General features: G+C 44.1%; 1 protein-coding gene across 4 annotated transcripts in view; it reads right to left on the bottom strand.

Annotated features, from left to right (window-relative positions):
* Positions 1–490: 490 nt before the first annotated feature.
* Positions 491–18914, bottom strand: part of CD247 (CD247 molecule) — a 92832-nt gene continuing 74408 nt past the window's right edge. For all 4 annotated transcript variants that reach the window (XM_027868408.1, XM_027868412.1, XM_027868409.1 and 1 more), the window contains exons 2-8: positions 15765–15868; positions 15239–15295; positions 12874–12954; positions 7599–7631; positions 5834–5890; positions 5129–5170; positions 491–1911 (exon numbers count right to left, since the gene is read on the bottom strand). In XM_027868408.1, coding sequence (XP_027724209.1) covers positions 1846–1911; positions 5129–5170; positions 5834–5890; positions 7599–7631; positions 12874–12954; positions 15239–15295; positions 15765–15868 — 440 coding nt within the window. In that variant the 3' untranslated portion in view covers positions 491–1845. The remainder of the gene's footprint in view (positions 1912–5128; positions 5171–5833; positions 5891–7598; positions 7632–12873; positions 12955–15238; positions 15296–15764; positions 15869–18914) is intronic.

Raw genomic sequence — 18914 nt, forward strand, 5'->3', positions numbered from 1 at the left:
AGAGCACAGTTTCCCCCAGAGTAGCTTCTGGTTGTGGAGGTTGTCAGACCTGGTCTTTATTGTCAAATAGAAATAGTCAAGTCTCATTATTACTCAAAGCCCAGTATCCAGTCCCCTGGGAATTAAAAAAAAAAAAGTTTATATTATTAGGTTTAGAAGGGATACAATATTTGAAATGTCTGATCTTTTGAGCTGTCTGGATTTTAATTTCATGATCCTCAATGGGTCCCTCACAGGTCTTTTCCCCATTCATTGTCAGTTTTATGCACAGATGAACTTCTTGAATTTTCAAAGAGCCGGAGACCAAGCTCTCCTCCTTGACATGTGGGCAGAAATATGCTGGGCTCCCATCTGAGCAACTGAGGATGTTGGGATCTTTCCAAGCAATCCCAGAACGTTCAGATGGAAATCCCAAAGGTCCTCAAGGGCAGTCCCTCCCCATTCCCAAAACAGCATGCTCATTTGTCAGTGATTAAGTCACCCATGCCTCTATGACTACTGAAATGACCTTTTTATTGTTTTTAACATAAAACAGCATTTTCATTGAAGCATTTATTTGGGGGGAAAAAATCACATGGATTCAGCAAACAAGTATAAATAAAAACCAGAAGGCCAAATGTCAGATTCCCCATCTATGGCACTTACATTAGTTCCAGTTGGTCCCTCTTCCATTTTTTTCCCCAGAGTAGTACCACCATCAAATTTAATTTTTATGAGTCCATGAGATGTTGGGTTATTCATCAATGCCTTCATGATAATGGTTTTAATCTTCCTCTCATGTGCCCCATTCCTGTTCCTGTAGGATTCTAAGCTACTACAATTTCTTCTCTCAACTCCCCACCTATTTTTATCCTCTGTCTCCACTTCTCTCATCCTATTTAGACTGCTACATATTGGCATGGACCAGGTCACCTGACCCCCTCCCCATCCCCTCCTCACCCCCAACAGAGACTTTTCACAGGAAGTATTGGGAGACACAGGACCCAAGTTTGAATCTTGATTCTGCTGTTTACTAGCTGGGGGACACCAGGCAAGTCGCCTACTCTCTTGGACCTCAGTTTCTTCATTCTGTAAAATGAAGGAGTCCAACTAGATGATTTCTAAGGTCCCTTCCAGTGGTAGCTCTATGACCTTACGACAGACAAGTCACTTTAAAATAGGAAGAGAAAGATAACAAAAATTTAATTGAGGTGGAGGGGGCAACAGCAGAGAAGCTAAGTTTACAGCGGGAGTCAAGCCAAGGGGTCGTAAATCCTAATGGGGAAGATGGCGTGGACTATTTCAACAACAGCAGTCACCTCCAGTCTCTCTGAAGGCTTTCCATAGTAGAAGCTAACAGCACCTCTGTGGGATGGGATATCCATCCACTGGACAAACACGAGCGTTGAGTCCCAGGGAAAAGTGACTGGCTAGAGACACGGGCTGAGCCAGGAGAAGACCCAAGACCAAATCTTCTAGAGCCAGAAGACCCATGACCAAATCTTCCAGAGCTTTGGCTAGTAGGTGCTTAATGACTGCTGATAGATTGGCTACATAGGAGCTAATGAAACCTGAACCCTGAATGGTGGTGGTAAGAAGATTGGTAAACCTTTTCACAAATGTATTCTATTACTATTGTTACTACAAAATCATAATCCCTGAGGCTGGAAATCTGAAAAATTCAAAGGCAAGCTTACAGTAAGGAGTTGAACATGGCCAAACATTAACCTGGGATTCATCCCACAGGTAAGGAAAGGCTGCTTTGGTTGCTGGGAAACAAGAATGATTTTTTTTTCTCAGTGGGGGTTGGTTGTAACTGTCCTTGCAAATCTGTCCGGGTGGTGAGTCGATGGTGGTATACTCCTGTTAACGAGGAGGCAGGGGCTGCATATGGAGGGCATCATAGGTATCCTTGGTGGCTGAGCTGAGGCCCTGGAGAAAGCAGAAAGAGATGGTGAATAGAACTGCATTCCCTAGATCCCTGTCTCCCCAACCTGCAGAAGCCTGGTAAGGCAACTCAGGACTCTGATACTTAAAAGCATTTGTGGAAACTGTTGGAACAGCTCGGGGTAAGGGGAGAAGGTGGGGAGGAGGGAAGCCCCTGGAGACTGTATTTGAGTTGCCAACAGGTAGGTTGGGTCTCATTTGTAAAATCACTTATAGCTAGTTGCATAAATTAAGCACTTGACTATAATAATACTGCCTTTGAAAGCTGCCATTTTCTTGGGGTTTTTTTTTCCTTCCCTTTCTCTTCTCTCTTCTTTCTCTTCCTCCCACTCTTGTTGCCTCTGAGAGACAGAAGGGAGGACTAGTCTACAGATATCTGATGTTGTCTAGAAAGAGGCAGCTCTGTAGTAATGTAGGGGAAGGAGCTTGATCTTGAAGTCAGATTCTGACACTCAGTAGCTGTGTGACCTTGGATCTCCCTGAGATCCATTTTTAAATCATGGAAATTGGAAATACCCATATATGCATCACCTGCTTCAAAGGGCTGCTGGGAAGACAGCTCATTGTCTGCCATGAAGTACTATATAAATACATGTGAGCTATGCCTGTGGAGTCCAGATAGCTCAACCTCAGTTGGTAGAGAAGACTTTTAAAATCATAGGCTCATAGACTTAACACTTGAAGAGAGCTTAGATTTCATATAGTTGGGCCCTCCCATTTTATAGATGAGGAAACTGAGGCCCAAAGAGGTTGTGATTTGACCAAGGTTACCCAGGAAGAACCAGGATTTAAATCCAAAGATCCTTCCACTGCACCATGAATTCAGATCTTAGTTTGATAAAATTTATGGAGCTTTTGTTTTGTTGTTCAGTTGTGTCCTACTCTTTGTGACCCCCCCATGGACGGATGGTATGCCACCCTTCTGTCCTCCACTATTTCTCAAAGTCTGTCCAAGTTCATGTTTGTTGTTTGCATGACACTATCTATCCATCTCGTCCTCTTCCATCCCCCTTTCCTGTTGCCTTCAATCTTTCCCAACATCAGGGTCTTTTCCAATGAGTCCCATCTTCTCGTTTTGTGGCCAAAATATTTAAGCTTCAGCTTGACCTTCCAGTGAATAGTCTAAATTAATTTCTTTAAGTATTGACTGATCTGATCTCTTTGCTGTCCAAGGGACTCTCAAAAGTCTTCTCCAGAACCACAAATTTGAAAGCATCACTCTGTGACACTCGGCTTTCCTTATAGTCTAGCTCTCTCAACCATACATTACTATTGGAAAAACCACAGCCTTGATTATATGGACCTTTGTCAGCAAGAGGACATCTCTGCTTTTCAGTATGCTATCCAGATTTGCCATAGCTTTCCTTCTAAGGAGCAAGCGTCTTTTAACTTCATGGTGCCGTCACCATCTTCACTGATCTTTGAGCCCAAGAACAGAAAATCTGACAGTTTCCATTTCTTCTCCCTCTATTTGCCAGGAAGTGATGGGACCAGTTATTGTCTTGGAGTCAGACAACTTAGGATAAAAATTTCTGCTTTGACACTTCCTAAGTTATGTGACCACAGGCAAATCATTTAAACTCTCTGAGTCTTCATTTCCTCGTTTGTAAAAATAAAAAGAAGACTGGATTCAACAATCCAGCTTTAAGTAATCATAATAACAACAACAATAATAAAAAGCATTCACATAACACTTTACGGTTTTCAAATGTTTTACAAACATTCTCTCATTTGATTTTCACAAGAGCCCTGGGAGGTGGGTGCTATTATGATTGTCATCTTATAAATGAGGAAATGGAAACTGAGAAAGGATGAGTAATTTGCCCAGGGTCACATAGCTAGTGGGTGTCCAAGGTAGGATTCAAACTCAGGTCTTTCTGATTGCTAGTCCAACCATAGCCACTGTGCCACCTAGCTCTAGTTGCGATCCTCTGAGTTGTTTGTCTAATCTCTGACCAAACCGATGCCCACATTAACAGAGCTATAACTAGGGTAGGGAGATTGGTACTTTGCCCCAATGTTTCATGGAGGTGTTTCCTACCCTGCTCCCCGTGTTGGCACTGGTGATAGTGTTAACCTGGGGGTGTTTCCTCACCAGTCATCAGCAACCCTGGCAGGTGACTTTAGACAAGTAAGTTGGCCTCACCTTCCTTAAATGTAAAATGAAAGTGTTGGACTGACTGTATGACCGCTAGATATCTTTCCAACTTGGAATGTATGTTCCCTTACCTTCCTAGTCTTAGTACACCTTACTCACACAGAACCACAGCCACAGCCACACACACACACACACACCCACACACACACACACACACACACACACACACACACTCCAATCCAATGACGCTGGCCTTCTTGCAGATCACAAACAAGACTCTTCATCTCTTGGTTCTGGCCATTTTCTCTCTGACTGTCCCATGCCTGGAATGCTCTCCCTCTTCATCTCCACCTCCTGGCTTCCCTGGCTTCCTTTAAATCCTAACTAAAATCCCATCTTCTACAGGAAGATCTCTCTTAATTCTAGTGCCTTTTATCTATTGATTATTTCCTATTTATACTGTATGTATCTTGTCTGTACCTAATTGTTTGCATATTGTCTCTCTCATTAGACTGTGAGCTTCTCACGGTCAGGAACTGTCCTTTGCCTGTCTTTGTATTCCCAGCTGTTTAGCACAGTACTAAGGAGGTACATAGTAGGTGCTTAATAAATGTTCATTGACTGAATGACTGTCCTTCCACATGACAATCCTTCAAATTTGAAGATGACTTGGACTTTTCTTCTACAGTCTAAATGTTCCCAGTTCCTTTAACCATTCTCGGGTTTCCTAGTTAGCCATTTTGGTCATTTTCCTGTGGATTCTCTCTGGTTTGTCAATTCCCTCTTGAAAAGTGGCACTTGTGTGGGCACATATACATACACAGAGTGCTTTGCATGTAATATGTACTCAGTAAAGTGTAATGTGATCCAACCTACAGACTCCCACAAAACTGTACTCTCTGTAGTCACAAAGATCACTAAGAAGGCTGAATGAGCATCTCAGTGATGACCTAGTACATCCACTAAACTAGAACTCCAACCCCTCCCCAACCCCCCCAACACCCTAAGATGCTGGGAACAGAAGCCTCTTCAGGAGGGGCCACATCTGTGGCAGTTAAAGTGACAGTGAACTAGAGTGAGGCCATGATCAGAATCAGTCCCTACCTGGTACAGGACATCATTCCCTTTGCCTCGTCTTCGCTGGTTCTATGAAAGTGAACCAAGAAAAAGATTATTGACACAGACTTCCCACCCAAGTGATGCTCTTGTGGGCTATGTTTCTTGAAGGCTAGAGCCTGGGTGTCATCTGGAAGAATCCCCTCTCCCCTCTTTGGATAAGGTAGCTGCATAGACCTCTACCTCTATAATGGAAGGTATATCAGCTTCCCAAGGGTTAATTGGCCAGTGCTTGGGTTGACCTGGTATTCTGGCTGATGAAATTCCAAAGAAGTAGACCACTCTCCAGGGACTGGAAAAGTTTTTGTTACACAGAGGCACTCACCGGATGTGGCATTTACTATGACAGGGTTTGCCCTATTTATGTGCCAAGTATATAGACAATCAACCCAGATGTTTAAGAGTGTGTCTTTTTTTAATTTAGGAAGGCAGGTTCTAGGTACATGTGATTGGATCTTACAAGTGCAGAATTCAGTGGATTCATGATATATATAAATATAAATGTTCTATATACACATATACATACATACATATATACGTATATATATATATACACATAGGTAACCTGAAAACCACCATGTGCATTTATTTGGGGCATTCGTGACAGGCTTCAACTTTGGGGACTTTCTTGGTAATTTCCTTAGCTAATACTCCTCCAGGCCCTAACAGAGAGAAAATAATGGCAGTACTCACCTCTCCTTTCATTCCAATCTCACTGTATGCTTCTGCCATCTTGTCTTTCTGCAATGCCTGAGCAGCAATAGTGTTGGGAGGAGGAAGGAGAAGAAAGAAAATTCTTAACATGAAAAATGTCATTCTCCTCCTTCCCAAAGCCCAAACCCTAGCTCGGAGAGCACTTCACAGTTTACTTCCTCTTGCTTCCTTCACCATTCACTCTTTTCCTCCTCAGCCTTGTCTTTGAGGTTTCTCTGCTTGGTCAGCCCTTCTCACTCTGAGCCAAGCTCAGCAGAGCAGCCCAGGTAAGATGCAATGAGACTGAAGTCTCATATCCTTTCCTCCACATTACATTCATCTGTACACCACCAAATCTCTAAACATCCTTTCTAGGCTGGCTACTTCTTTGGCTCAGCCCTCTGGAGCCTTCTCTACCAGTCCTGAACTTGCAAGAGGCCTTTCTTGGTCCCCTTGTAGAGCTGCAAACTGGTCCAACCATTCTAGATAGTAATTTGAAATTGTGCAAAGAAAAGTGACTAAACTGACCATAACTTTTGAGCCAGTGATTCCCTTATTGGGCATATATCTCAAGGAAGTCAAACACAGAAACAAAAGTCCCGTAATTAGCAAAACAATCATGGCAACCACTCTTTTTAGTAGCAAAGAACTGGACACAAACTGGGTGCCCATCACGTGGGGATGGCTGAAAAAAATATGGCATATGAATGTAATAGAATATTGTACGGTAAGAAATAATGAACATGAGGAATTAAATTAGGATAAACTGATGTAGAATGAAATGAGCAGAACCAAAAGAATGCTATTATGAGCTAGTGAAAACTGGTTTGACTGATTTGGTCCCAGCCCCGTGGATGCATGTGTGACGTCGAGACTGAGCATTCTCATCCCTACCTCTCCAGCTTCTTGATGGCTAGCATGATTAGAATTAAGCTTCCTTCATTCCTCACTCACTAGACAATTCAGAAAATGCCCTCATTTCACCCATCCAGATTATCCTATTATCTTGCCCGATGGATGAAGTTAACTAATAGTGCCATCAGCTTTTTATCTAAATTTTGAGCCTCAAGGTACTTTGGGCCTTGACAGCAGTGCAAGAACCATTGCCTAGTTGCACATCTGAAGCTATCCCTACTATGTGCTGCCCTCAGACTATGGGCCACACACCACGATTTTTCCATTGGCATCTGTTCTCCTCCCCTATGAATGGCAGTTAAGTCTTATTAACTGCTCTCCCTTTGTGGCTTTGTAGCTCTTTCTCCGACCCACTCCCCCCTCCTCCAATACTGCAAACATACATGACTTCAATGATGTAAATGAAAACATCACTAAAAGGGAGTTGAATTCTAAGTAACTGAAAACCCAGTAAAGGCCTCCTGAGAATGGATAATGAAACATATATCTCCCTGAGGGCAGAGAGGCTGGGGACTATTAGGACTGGATCTTTTATACACTGTCACTGTATTGGGCATTTTTGCTTAATTATTTTTGTTTGTCCTAAAGGAGGGTTAAATCATTGGGGGAGGGGGAGAGGAAGGATTAAAATGATTGTGATATGTTTGAAAGGCATAAATAAAATGTATTTTAAATGTTTGTTGAATTGAATTGAATTCAGCTTTCTCCAAGCCCTGACCCATCTTTTCTCCACATGCCCTCCCCTTACAATCCCATCCCTCTGCCCTAAAAAGCACACTAGGTGCCCATCAGTTGGGAATGGCTGAAAAAAAATATGGCACATAAATGTATGTTACTTCTCTCTACTCACATTATACACAGTTTCTTGAGGATGCTTCCTTCTCTGTCAAGAAAAAAGAACAAAAAAAAGTCAGAAGTGGTGAGAGGTCTTTAGTACACAGAGGGTGAATACAACCGATGATTGTATCTTTAGTACATGGGATTGTTTCTGCCTCTTTGGGATGGGAAGCCCTTGCTTCTCCATAGACTCTTATCTTATCTTATCTTAGTGATCATCTTTAAAGGGACACTGAACTGGCAAGTGGGGTTAACCTTGCCTCTCCATACCCCGTCATCAGACACATATGATCTGGACTCAAGCTGCTTTGACTCTGGTCACATCTCCATTTTTCTCTCTCCTCTTTGAAGGAGACCCTGTGTTGGTGAGAGGCACTCAAAGAAAGCACCTCCCATGACCCGGTTGACTGGAGAAAGCTCACCTTCAAAAACAGTTTTAGAGGACTCCATGGATGACAGATCCATAACAGGTTACTAATGGAAATGGGGGTGTTGGGGAACATCCCTTACCTGGAAAGCTCCTGTTGTTCCCAATTCCTTTTAGGTTATGTGAATCCTTATTTCTGCCTCCTGGCTTTCCTGGCTTCCTTCAAGCCCCAGCTACCATCCCATCCTCTGCAGGAAGCTTTTCCCAATCCTCCATTCTAGTGCCATCTTTCTGTTGATTATTCCCTATTTTATAACTTGTTTGTACATAACGGTTTGCACATTGACTCTCCCATTAGACTGTGAGCTCCTTGAAGGCAGGGACCGTCTCTTGCCTTTCTTTGTATCCATGTGCCTGGCCCCTGGTAGGCACTTAATAGACATTTATTGACTAACGGCTAAGTTCCATGAGACCAGGAAATATGTCTTAGTCAAATGTTGTATCTCCTTCAGGGACTAGTAAGAGGCTGGTTTGTTGCTACTTTTGTTGTTCAGTCATTCAGTTGTGTCCGGCTCCTCATGACCCCATTTGGGGTTTTCTTGGCAAAGATAGTACAGTGGTTTGCCATTTCCTTCTCCAGCTCATTTTACAGATGAGGAAACTGAGGCAAACAGTTACATGACTTGCCCAGGGTCACACAGCTAGTAATCGTCACATTTGAACTCAGGTCTTCCTGACTCCAGGCCTGATGCTCTATCTGCTGTGTCACTTAGCTGCCCTGATCAAAGGATCAGCATTCAAGTCTAGATATATCACTTTTTACTTGTGACACCTTGAGCAAATCCGACCTCTCTGGGCCTCAGTTTCTTCAACTGTAAACTCAGTTAGACTAGATGAACTCTAAATTCCCTTCTAGCTCTAAATTGATGATACCTATGGTTCTTCAGCGCCATTGCTAGAGAAAGAGCCCTGGAGTGGATGGAACTGTGGTCTGACTCAGTGGGACAATCGTAGGTCAAGAGCCACTTGTACACCCAACTCAACCTCAAAGCATATTAGTGCTATTATCCCATGTGGTCATCCTCTGTATTCTAGGGAAGAGGAAAGAGAAGCCATACTCCTTAGGGCACATCGATGTTTTCTCCCTGTGGTTGTTTACACCTTTACCCCTTGTCTCCACCCCCAGTTCTCCCCACCCAGTGTGAGATTAGCATCAGAGAGAACACCTTCAGAGTGACATCCAGGAAACCAGCAAGGGGCTGGGTTACCAGATGTAACAAGGTTCTACACAGGAGTTCTTGTATGTGAGATCTGGGGGTGGATGCAGGAAGGGTTTCTTATCAAGAAAAATGGGATATACAGAATGGGGGTGGGATGGGGCAAGCAGAAGGGTCCCTGCCCTACCTATGGCTAGAAATGTGAAAAAAAAAACCAAAACCTATTCATTTGGAATTAATGTCAGAAAACCTCCTCTCCCCATCAGAAAACCTCCCCTCCCTGTTGTAACAGCTCTTGGAACCTAGTGCTTGGCTGGAACCAATTTCACTGAAAAGCTCAGCAATACCACTGACCATCTATGTGACCTTGAGCAAGTTTCTTGGCCTTGCTGAGTCTGTTTGGCCATCTGTAAAATGGGAATGATTTATAAACCATAATATGAAATGAGCTGACATTTACATAGTGTTTTACAGTAGGAAAATCGTTTTTTGTATGTTAACTCATTTGATCCTTGTAGTAGTCCTACATGGTAGGTGTAGTATGATCTCCATTTTGCAGACAAGGAAACTAAGGCTGAGCTTAAGTGACTTACCCAGGGTGACACAGCTACCAACGGTCCAAGTTGAAATTCTAACCAACGTCTTCCTGACCCTAAGTGCAGTGGTCTACCCACTAGACCATACTACCTCCAAAGAACTTTATATTTGGAGACAGGAGACTTTGGTTTGATACTTTGGTTTGAGCTGGGCCTCAGTTTCTTTTTCTGTAAAATATAGGAAGGGTGTATGGGGAAATGGCCTAATGTTTCTTATGTCCCTTCTGGCTCTAAATCTAAGATCCTATTCTCCTTGCTGGTCCTCACACACAAAACTCCGTCTCCTGATTCCAGGCATTTGCTCTGGCTGCACCCCGCTCTCCTTCCTCGCCTCTACCTCTTGGCTTTCAGGGCTTCCTTCCAGATTCGCCTCAATCCCACTTTCTACAAGAGGACTTTTCCAATCCCCTTGCTGCAAGTCTTTTGCCAGCCCTCCAAGATCACTGCTGCCTTTATCTTGTATGTACACAGTTCTTTTGTTTTGTTTTGGTTAGGCAATGGGGTTAAGTGACTTGCCCAGGGTCACACAGCTTGTAAGTGTTATCTGTCTGAGGCCACATTTGAACTCAGCTCCTCCTGAATCCAGGGTCGATGCTCTATCCTCTGCGCCACCTACCTGCCCCTATATAGTTGTTTGCATGTGGTCTCGCCCGTGTTTGATGAGAAAGATCCACTGACCCTCCCAGAAGCATACTCGGGCATCACAGGCGATTTCTTAGGAGACAAACATGGCAGCTGTAGTCTTTTCTCTCAAAACAGTAGGCTCACTTCTCCAGCATACACGAGCTGCTGCCCTTATGCTTTTTGCCACTGACCCTTTATCCTTATGTCCCCAGTTCATGGGGCTGCCAGTGTCTTCTTCAAGAGTCTTCAAGTCTAGGTGGCACAGTGGATAAGAGCACCAGCCCTGAAGTCAAGACGACCTGAGTTCAAATCCAGCCTCAGACCAAACACTTGACACTTACTAGCTGTGTGACCCTGGGCAGGTCATTTAACCCCAATTGCCTAAAAAGAAAAAAAGAGTCTTCAAGCTACCAGAATTAAACACTGCTTTCTCCCAAACAATATATGCTCCCCCTCCAACAACAACAAACAACAGAAATCTGGGCTGTATGGGACAGTGGATAGAGCCCAGCCTGGAGTCAGGAAGACCCAACATCAAATCTGGCCTCAATTACTTATTAATTGTGTACCTTGGGCAAGTAACTTAACCGCTGTTTGCCTCAGTTTCTTCAACTGTAAAATGGGGATAATAATAATAGTACCTACCTCCCAAGGTTGTTCTAAAGATCAAATGAGATAATAATTATGAAGCACTTAGCACATGGCAAGCGCTGTATGAATGTTTGCTCTCTTTATTATTTGTATAAATTTCCATTTTAATTTATATAAATGTGCCTCTTATGTATAGAAAATCCTAATTCTCAGTACGTCAATCAGTTGATAGAGTATTTTTAAGTGCCTACTATGTGCCAGACACTATGCTAAATGCTGGGGATTCAAAGAAAGGTGAAGGATAGCCTCCGCCCCCATGGAGCTTACAATCTAATGGGGGAGAGAATAAGCAGAAAACTAGGTACAAACAAGACATATACAAGATAAGTTGGGGGTAGTTTCAGAGGGAAGGAATTAAGACTAAGGAGGACTGGGAAAGGATGCAAAATAAATGACTCTAGGCAGCCTTTAGGAAGGGTATTTAAACCCATTACTGAAGAACACTGGAAGAGAGAGGGTCTACCAATGGTTGCAGGGGTGGGGGACCTGTGGCCTCGAGGCCACATGTGGACCTCTAGGTCCTCAAGTGTGGCCCTTTGACTGAATCCAAATTTCACAGAACAAATCCCCTTAATAAAAGGATTTGTTCTGTAAAACTTGGACTCAGTCAAAAGGCCACACCCCAAAGGCCACATGTGGCCTCGAGGCTACAGGTTCCCCACCTTTGGTGAAAAATGAGCCAGATTAGATCTCTCCAGGGTAGATCTCTCCAATCAAGGCCATGACATGGCTGGGGAGAGAAGGCCCCAAATGGGGCCTGTCCCTGTAAAGTCATGAGCCTATGTAGTAGACCAGCCCAGACTACCACAAGGACAAAGCTTTGATGCTCACCAAGGAGCACACCGGAGCACACCTTCTCCACCCTCCCTAGAATTACAAGTGTATACATACCTGGGGCAGTAACACCAAGCCTGACAGTCAATGGGCTTTGGGGTGGAGTTGGGTGAAAGAATAGCACTTGATTTTCTTTAGGAACAAAGATGATAAACTCAGACCAAAATGCTCCAGAGGGCAAGCATGCATGGTGCAACAAAAGGAACTCTGGGTTGAATTATACTTTTGAAATGTACAAAAGAGAACTGAAAGAAGGCCGGGGGGGGGGGGGGGGGGGGGGAAAGCACAGACAAGCAGGATAGCTTTGAAAGTTACACCCTGAATTTAGCATAGATTTCAAAAGGAAAAGCAAGTTGTACAGAGGAAACATTTGCAGTTTCACAGGAGAACCTTTTCTGTTCTACTGTGTATATGCCAGTGCTTGTAACAGGAAGCATTCATATTTAAGCCAAGTACTTTACATATGTTATCTCATGGTAATTTTTGTACTACTTACCTTACAATTTTGGAAGGCAACCTCTTGACAAGTGTTAAAGCCCTCAAGAAATCTGAGTGATGAGGAATTATCCCTAAATCAGGTCAGTCAGCAGGGACCATGGTCTTCTTCCTGGTGGTTCATCTTGTAGATGAGTGACCATAGTCACATACATAAATACATAAATATTTACTGACTGACTGACAAGGTGAATAAGAATTTGGCACCACTAATGAACAAAATCAAGGCTTACTGATGGTGGGCCAAGGACATCACCATGGGTGGGTGGGAAGAAGATGAGGATTCATACTTCCTGAAGACCTTTTCGAATCCCATAATAATCAATCATTTGGAGGGGAGCCTGGCAGCTGAGGTGAGAGAGTGACAGTCTGCCTCAGATCAGCACAGGGTAGAAACAAATGAATGAACACATGTAGGGAAAAGCATCATGGGAGCAGAGGGCAAAACCCCAGAGTGAGCAGTGCAGGAACAAAGGAAGCCAAAGAAAGAGGGAAATTTGGCACCTGTTTTCCTCCGATCTCCGGGTCACGGCCTCTTCTCTTATCTAAAATGTCATATTCTTCTCTGCGTCCTAGGGAGAGCTCCTGAAATAAGAAAGCAAATGTCAGAGGAGCGTGGCTGATCCAGGTGAGGAGAGGAAAAGGTTCTAGAAGGAGAGGGCAATTTGGGGCCAGGCAGTCTGGGTCTGGGTCTGGGTCTGGGGTTTGGGGAAGGCAAGTAAAGTAAAAACAGATAACCAGGACCCGGGTGAAGTAAATGGCACCAGAGAAGGAGCATTCACATACTGGCTCTTAGCAGGCAGATTGGTGTGCTGTGTAAGAGGTCAGTATACTTGCCATTGAAGACTTGGATTTGAGTCTTAGCCTCTGGACCTTAGTAACGATGTGACCAAATCACTTAACCACTCTGAACCTCGCTGTTTAAAAAAATTTAAGCAATTTATTATTTAAGCTATTATTAGCAGCTCCAGAAATGTCCCATGTTTCCGATAACCTGGAGAGTGGAGGAAATGAAAGAGACCTCTGAAGGTGGAGCATCTCCCTCTGGGCAGGACTGTACCCGACTGGTCTCAGATAGGTATCCATCCTGGACTTAGGGTAAGAATCCCTGGTTTCCCCCAGTAAATCTTGAGAAATTGCTACATGGCCAATTTGCATATAATTACCACAGATTTGCATGGCTCTACCCAAAAAAAGCCATTACCGCTAGAGTGTGAAATAAAGTTCACAGGCTGTCACAGGTGCATTGAGACCCAATCCTCTGGAGGCCCTGGTAAAAGGGGGCCAATGGCCCTATCAATAGAACAGACTTCCCCGTGAACACAACAATTCACGGCCACAGAGGCCGCGGAGACCGGAAGGATCAGAATGGGAAGTGTCTCTAAAATACAGCTAGGAACCTGGGTTTGGAGCTCTTGGAGCTCAGGCACCGGACAATCAGATCTCTTTTCTCAAAAAAATCATAGACCAGCAAGAACACACTGAGGGGCCATAGTGTAGTTGGAGAAGCTCTAGACTTGGAGGCAGGAGGCAGATGTGGATTCAAATCCTGCGTGTGACACAGGAACTGTGTGACTTGGTAAGTCCATCAACCTTCCAGAGCCTCAGTTTCTCCATCTGTAAAATGCAGATAATAATACTTACACTACCCTACTTCACAGGGATGTTGTGAGTGATGCTCTGCAAAAACTTAAAACACTAAATAAATGTGAGTTATTGTTTTGGTGGTGACGCACCGGCCATGGGTGGCATTGTATAGCTAGGACACACAGCACACTGCAGTCTCTGAAGAACTGAAGTGGAGGATGAAGCAAAGGGCCCTGTAGAAGTCCATGGTGGGGGTGAGTAAGGGTGTGCTGGGAGATGTTTCAACAACTGGTTCTCCAGGAAAATAAATGTACACATGACATGCTTTTACATGTAATTGGCATTATTGATATTTCCTTCATCACTTTTTTTTTTTAAAGGCAATTGGGGTTAAGTGACTTGCCCAGGGTCACACAGCTAGTAAGTGTCAAGCGTTTGGTCTGAGGCCAGATTTGAACTCAGATCCTCCTGACTTCAGGGCTGGTGCTCTATCCACTGCGCCACCTAGCTGCCCCAGCTTGAAGACTCTTGAAGAAGACACTGGCAGTCCCATTAACTGGGGGCATAAGGATAAAGGGTCAGTGGCAAAAAGCATGAGGGCAGCAGCCAGTGTATGCTGGAGAAGTGAACCTACTGTTTTGAGAGAAAAGACTAGAGCCGCCATGTTTGTCTCCTAAGAAATCACCTGTTATGCCTGAGTGTGCTTCTGGGAGGGTCAGTGGATCTTTCTCATCGAACATGGGCGAGATCACATGCAAACAACTATATAGGGGCAGCTAGGTGGCACAGAGGATAGAGCATCGACCCTGGATTCAGGAGGAGCTGAGTTCAAATCTGGGCTCAGACAGATAACACTTACAAGCTGTGTGACCCCGGGTAAGTCACTTAACCCCATTGCCTAACCAAAACAAAAGAAAACACAGGGTGGCAATGGGTAGACTTCTCTATTGAATCTGTGCTAGGACAGAGTTGAGAGTTCTTTAGGGTAGGTGGGCATGAATGAGCTGTGATGGACATTGCTAGAGACATCACATATCAATGAGATCCAGGGTACTCTGGAGCTAACCACCATAAAATAGCATGTAAAGTAGTGATTCTTCCTGTCCCCCAAACATCTCCATCTCCATTTCCCCTCCCCCCCACCCCGGCCTCTCTCTCTTTCTCACACACACACACACACACTGACACACACACACACACACACACACACACATACACACCACACACCCACACACACACACACACACACACACACACACACACACACATCATAGATACTTACATTGTAAAGTTGATTCTGGTCCTGCTGGTAGCTGGAGACTCTGGCAGTCTTGCTGAACTAAAGAAAAAAAAAGAGAAAGGGAGAGTGTAAGAGAGAGAAAGAACAAAAATGATACTGACTTCATATGCATATGCCAAGGACTCATAGAAAATGAGGACTAGACATTTGGACTTTATGTCAACTGCTTCTAAGAAAGCGGCCCCATTCCATCTGGGTTCCAAACAAAGGTGTTCCTGGTACCTGATGACCTTTCGGTAATTTGCTACATAGGGTTCAGCAGGGTAGAAATCACCTTAGCCGAAGTTCCCAAACCATTCCAATCCCATAAGCACGTGTACCTCTATTCTGCACATCTGTTGTTCTAGATGCAAAGACCAGATTAAAAGCAGTCCCTCTGACTTCAAATCCAGCATTCTTTCCAACATAACATCAAGCATTTGATAGCATGGTGAAGGAGTTTCCACACTGAGAGTTCCCCAAACTGATGAAATCATAGGTTGGAAGAAAAAGAAGAAAAGAGACCAACCTTGGCTCTCAGGAAGAGGGCCGTGATGATGACTCCATAGACGAAGAGGATGCCATCTAGAAGGTAGCACAGTCTTGGGTCAGCCAGTCCAAAACTCTGGGCGTCTGTGGGAAGGAATTCAGACTCTGTGCTCATGTGTAATATGATGAAGTTACACTCAATGACCTCCTCCCTCCTCTCTTTCCCTCCCTCTTCACTCGCAGGCTTATTCTGGACTGCTTTCTAGGCATGATAGTTTGAAGAGAAACCCTCAACTTTCAGGGAGCCTCCCTCCATTTATATAGGAAGGTCCCTCCTGCCCCGGTCCATCCCCTACTCCAAGTCAGGCCAAAGGCAGTAAACTCCCATTTATGACCACAGCTCACATCTCTTTAGGTTTACTTATAAGGTTTTATGAAGCATTTTCTTCACAGCAGCCCAACATCATACTGAAAGAAAGTAACAGGCTAGAATTTGAATCCGTCTAACTCCAAGGTCAAGGCTCTCTCTACTGCTTCACCCTGTTTATCTGGCATGGTCAGTATCCATCAAGGAGTTTTTATTGAGCACCTGCTGAGCCTTAAGGAGTTTGCTAAATGCAGTGGCAGTATGAGTGTTGAACTGCATATGTTGACCAACTGAGAGTTCATTCATGCAGAAACATTTATTAGTTATCTGCAGTATACCAGGTTGGGGGGGAGGAGGAGGAGGAAGGCACAGAAACATATTTTTGGTTCAGCATCTGAAGTCTACGTCACTATCGGTGGAAAGGAAGTTGTTGAAGAGGCTGCCATAACCTGCTGATCATGGGACCTTCCCATATGTGTTGTCTCCCCCACCGGAATGGGATTTCCTTGAGAGCAGGGACCATCTTACTTTTCCATTTGAATCTCAAAACTTATCAAAATGAAAGCATTTAATAACTTTCATTCATTCATTCATATTCATTCATTCATTCACTTATTCATAAGAAAGGTCCCTTCCTTCAAGGCACTTGGTGAAATGATGAGATGTAAGTAATCTCACAATCTTGCAGAAGAGATAAGATATAAACACACATCATTAATACAAAAAGGAATATGTAAAGTTCATAGACTAACACTAGCTAGCCTTGTGACCATGGCCAAGACCATCTACATCTCTGAGTCTCCGTTTCCCTATTTGTAAGATAGGGATAATAATGAAACCTCCACGTCACAAAGCTGCTGTGTGGATTGTAGGATCTAGATTTGGAGTTGAAAGGAAACTTAGAGGTCATCAATTCCGCATCCCTCATTTTACAGTTGAGGAAACTGAGGGTAAAGAGGCTAAATGACTTGGCCAGGGTCACATAGCTACTAAGTATCTGAGGCAGAATTTGAACCAGGTTCTTGACTCAAAGTCCACAGCTCAGTCTACACTGATTTATAACCATGAAGTGCCATAATTGTTATCATTATCACTAACAATGATAATAATAAAATTCTTCTCAGTATTAAGTCTTGACTCAAAGTCTCACATAAAGTCTCTCATAATTCCAGTCCTGAGCTCTCTCTTTCTTGAATTTTTATGGCACTCCCATAGTTGGACAGTCAATTTAGGGTTTTGTTTTTCTCTAAGTATTCTTCGTGTGCATATTGTGTCCTATGCCTCCCTTCCATTACCACCCCCATTAGATTGTAAGCTCCATGAGAACAAGAAACCATGATTTGTATTTCTTTGTATTCCAAAAGACCTAGGTCAGTGGGGCCAGATTTGAACTCAGGTTTCCCTATCCATTATACCAGCTAACTAAAGATTACAGAATTTAGGTGGAGGGATCCTAAAGGCCTTATCTTGTCCACTCCCCTCATTTAAAGCAGGCATGGTAGAATGTGCTTGTAATCCTTGCTACCAGGGAGGCTGAGGTTAGTGGATCGCTTGAGTTTGGGAGTTCTGAGTTGCAGTAAACTCAAAGCCAATCTGGTATCCACACTAAATTGGTACTAATAAGTAAAACTGTAGGAGTAGGAAGGGCCACCAGGCTGCCTCGAGAGGGTGCAAACTGGCCCAGGTTTGAATGGAGCAGGTCAATGCTTTTGTACCAATGAGAAGTAGGATCAGGCCCATGAGCAATTGTTGTCCCTCTAGCCAGGGTGAGATAGGGGAACTCAGGCTCAGAAAAAGAAACCAAACCATATTTTAATTAAGTGTCTACTATAGGCAAGGTACTGTGCAAAGTACCAGGATAAAAACATTTTTAAAATGACATGATCTCTCCTTTCAAGAAGTTTACATTCTACTTGGGGGGGGGTGAATGTATATGACACATAAGTAAATTAAAAGATAAGGAGGAATAGAAGGAGATTTTGGCATACTGGCAAAGAGAAAGAAGATTAACAATTGAGACAGAGGAAAGAAATTGGGGAAGATGACTTAAGAGGTGGCCCCTAAACATAGCTTCGAAGAGAGAAAAAGATGGTAAGGAAGCAGAAGCCCAGAGAGATGCAGCAATTTGCCAAAAGTCACAAGGCAGTAATTAGCAGAGCCGAGATTTAGCAAACCGCTCTTACACCATGCCCCTCATCTGAAATGTTGCCTAGCACCACAATTACTGGGCTCTGCTCCGGATCATAGGTTTTGTTTTGTTTTGTTATTGTTTCCTTTCCGCCCTGCATCCCAGAAGAATTTTGGCTGTTGGTTTTTCTGTGTTTGGTCTTCTTCTCCCAAGGCCCCATCATCTTGGTATCTTTCTCCTCCATATTTTAAGTTACTGGCTCTATCTCCAGGCTTGGAGCAGGCGGGCCCTGCCTGCTGTGAATCTAGACAAGGTGCTGGCTCCCCCTAGTGGACGCTGGTACACCTGCAGGCTGCAGGTGCAATTGCCCATCCCTGCGGTGCCTCCCGGCTGCAGGAAGATGAACTAGGGCAGTGCCGGGGATTGACCTCTTGGTGAAGCTTGACAAACCGTGGCTGAGCGCTCTGCTCTGGCTGCACTCTGCCCAGCCCCCCGCCCCAAGCCACTTCGGTGTTCATTCCCTGCCTCTGAGTTTAGACGCAAGAGAGGGGAGGCGGAAGAGGCTGTGAGTCCCTTCTCTCCCCTCCTCCTCTCCTCTCTCCCTTTTCTCTCCTCTCCTCTCTCTTCTTCTTCTTCTCCTCTCATTCTTTTCTCTCTCCTCTCTTCCTCCCTGTTCTCCCTCATTCCTTTCCCTC

The sequence above is a fragment of the Vombatus ursinus genome, unplaced genomic scaffold (assembly GCF_900497805.2).
Source record: "Vombatus ursinus unplaced genomic scaffold, bare-nosed wombat genome assembly UNPS02014789.1, whole genome shotgun sequence".
Lineage (NCBI taxonomy): Eukaryota > Metazoa > Chordata > Mammalia > Diprotodontia > Vombatidae > Vombatus > Vombatus ursinus.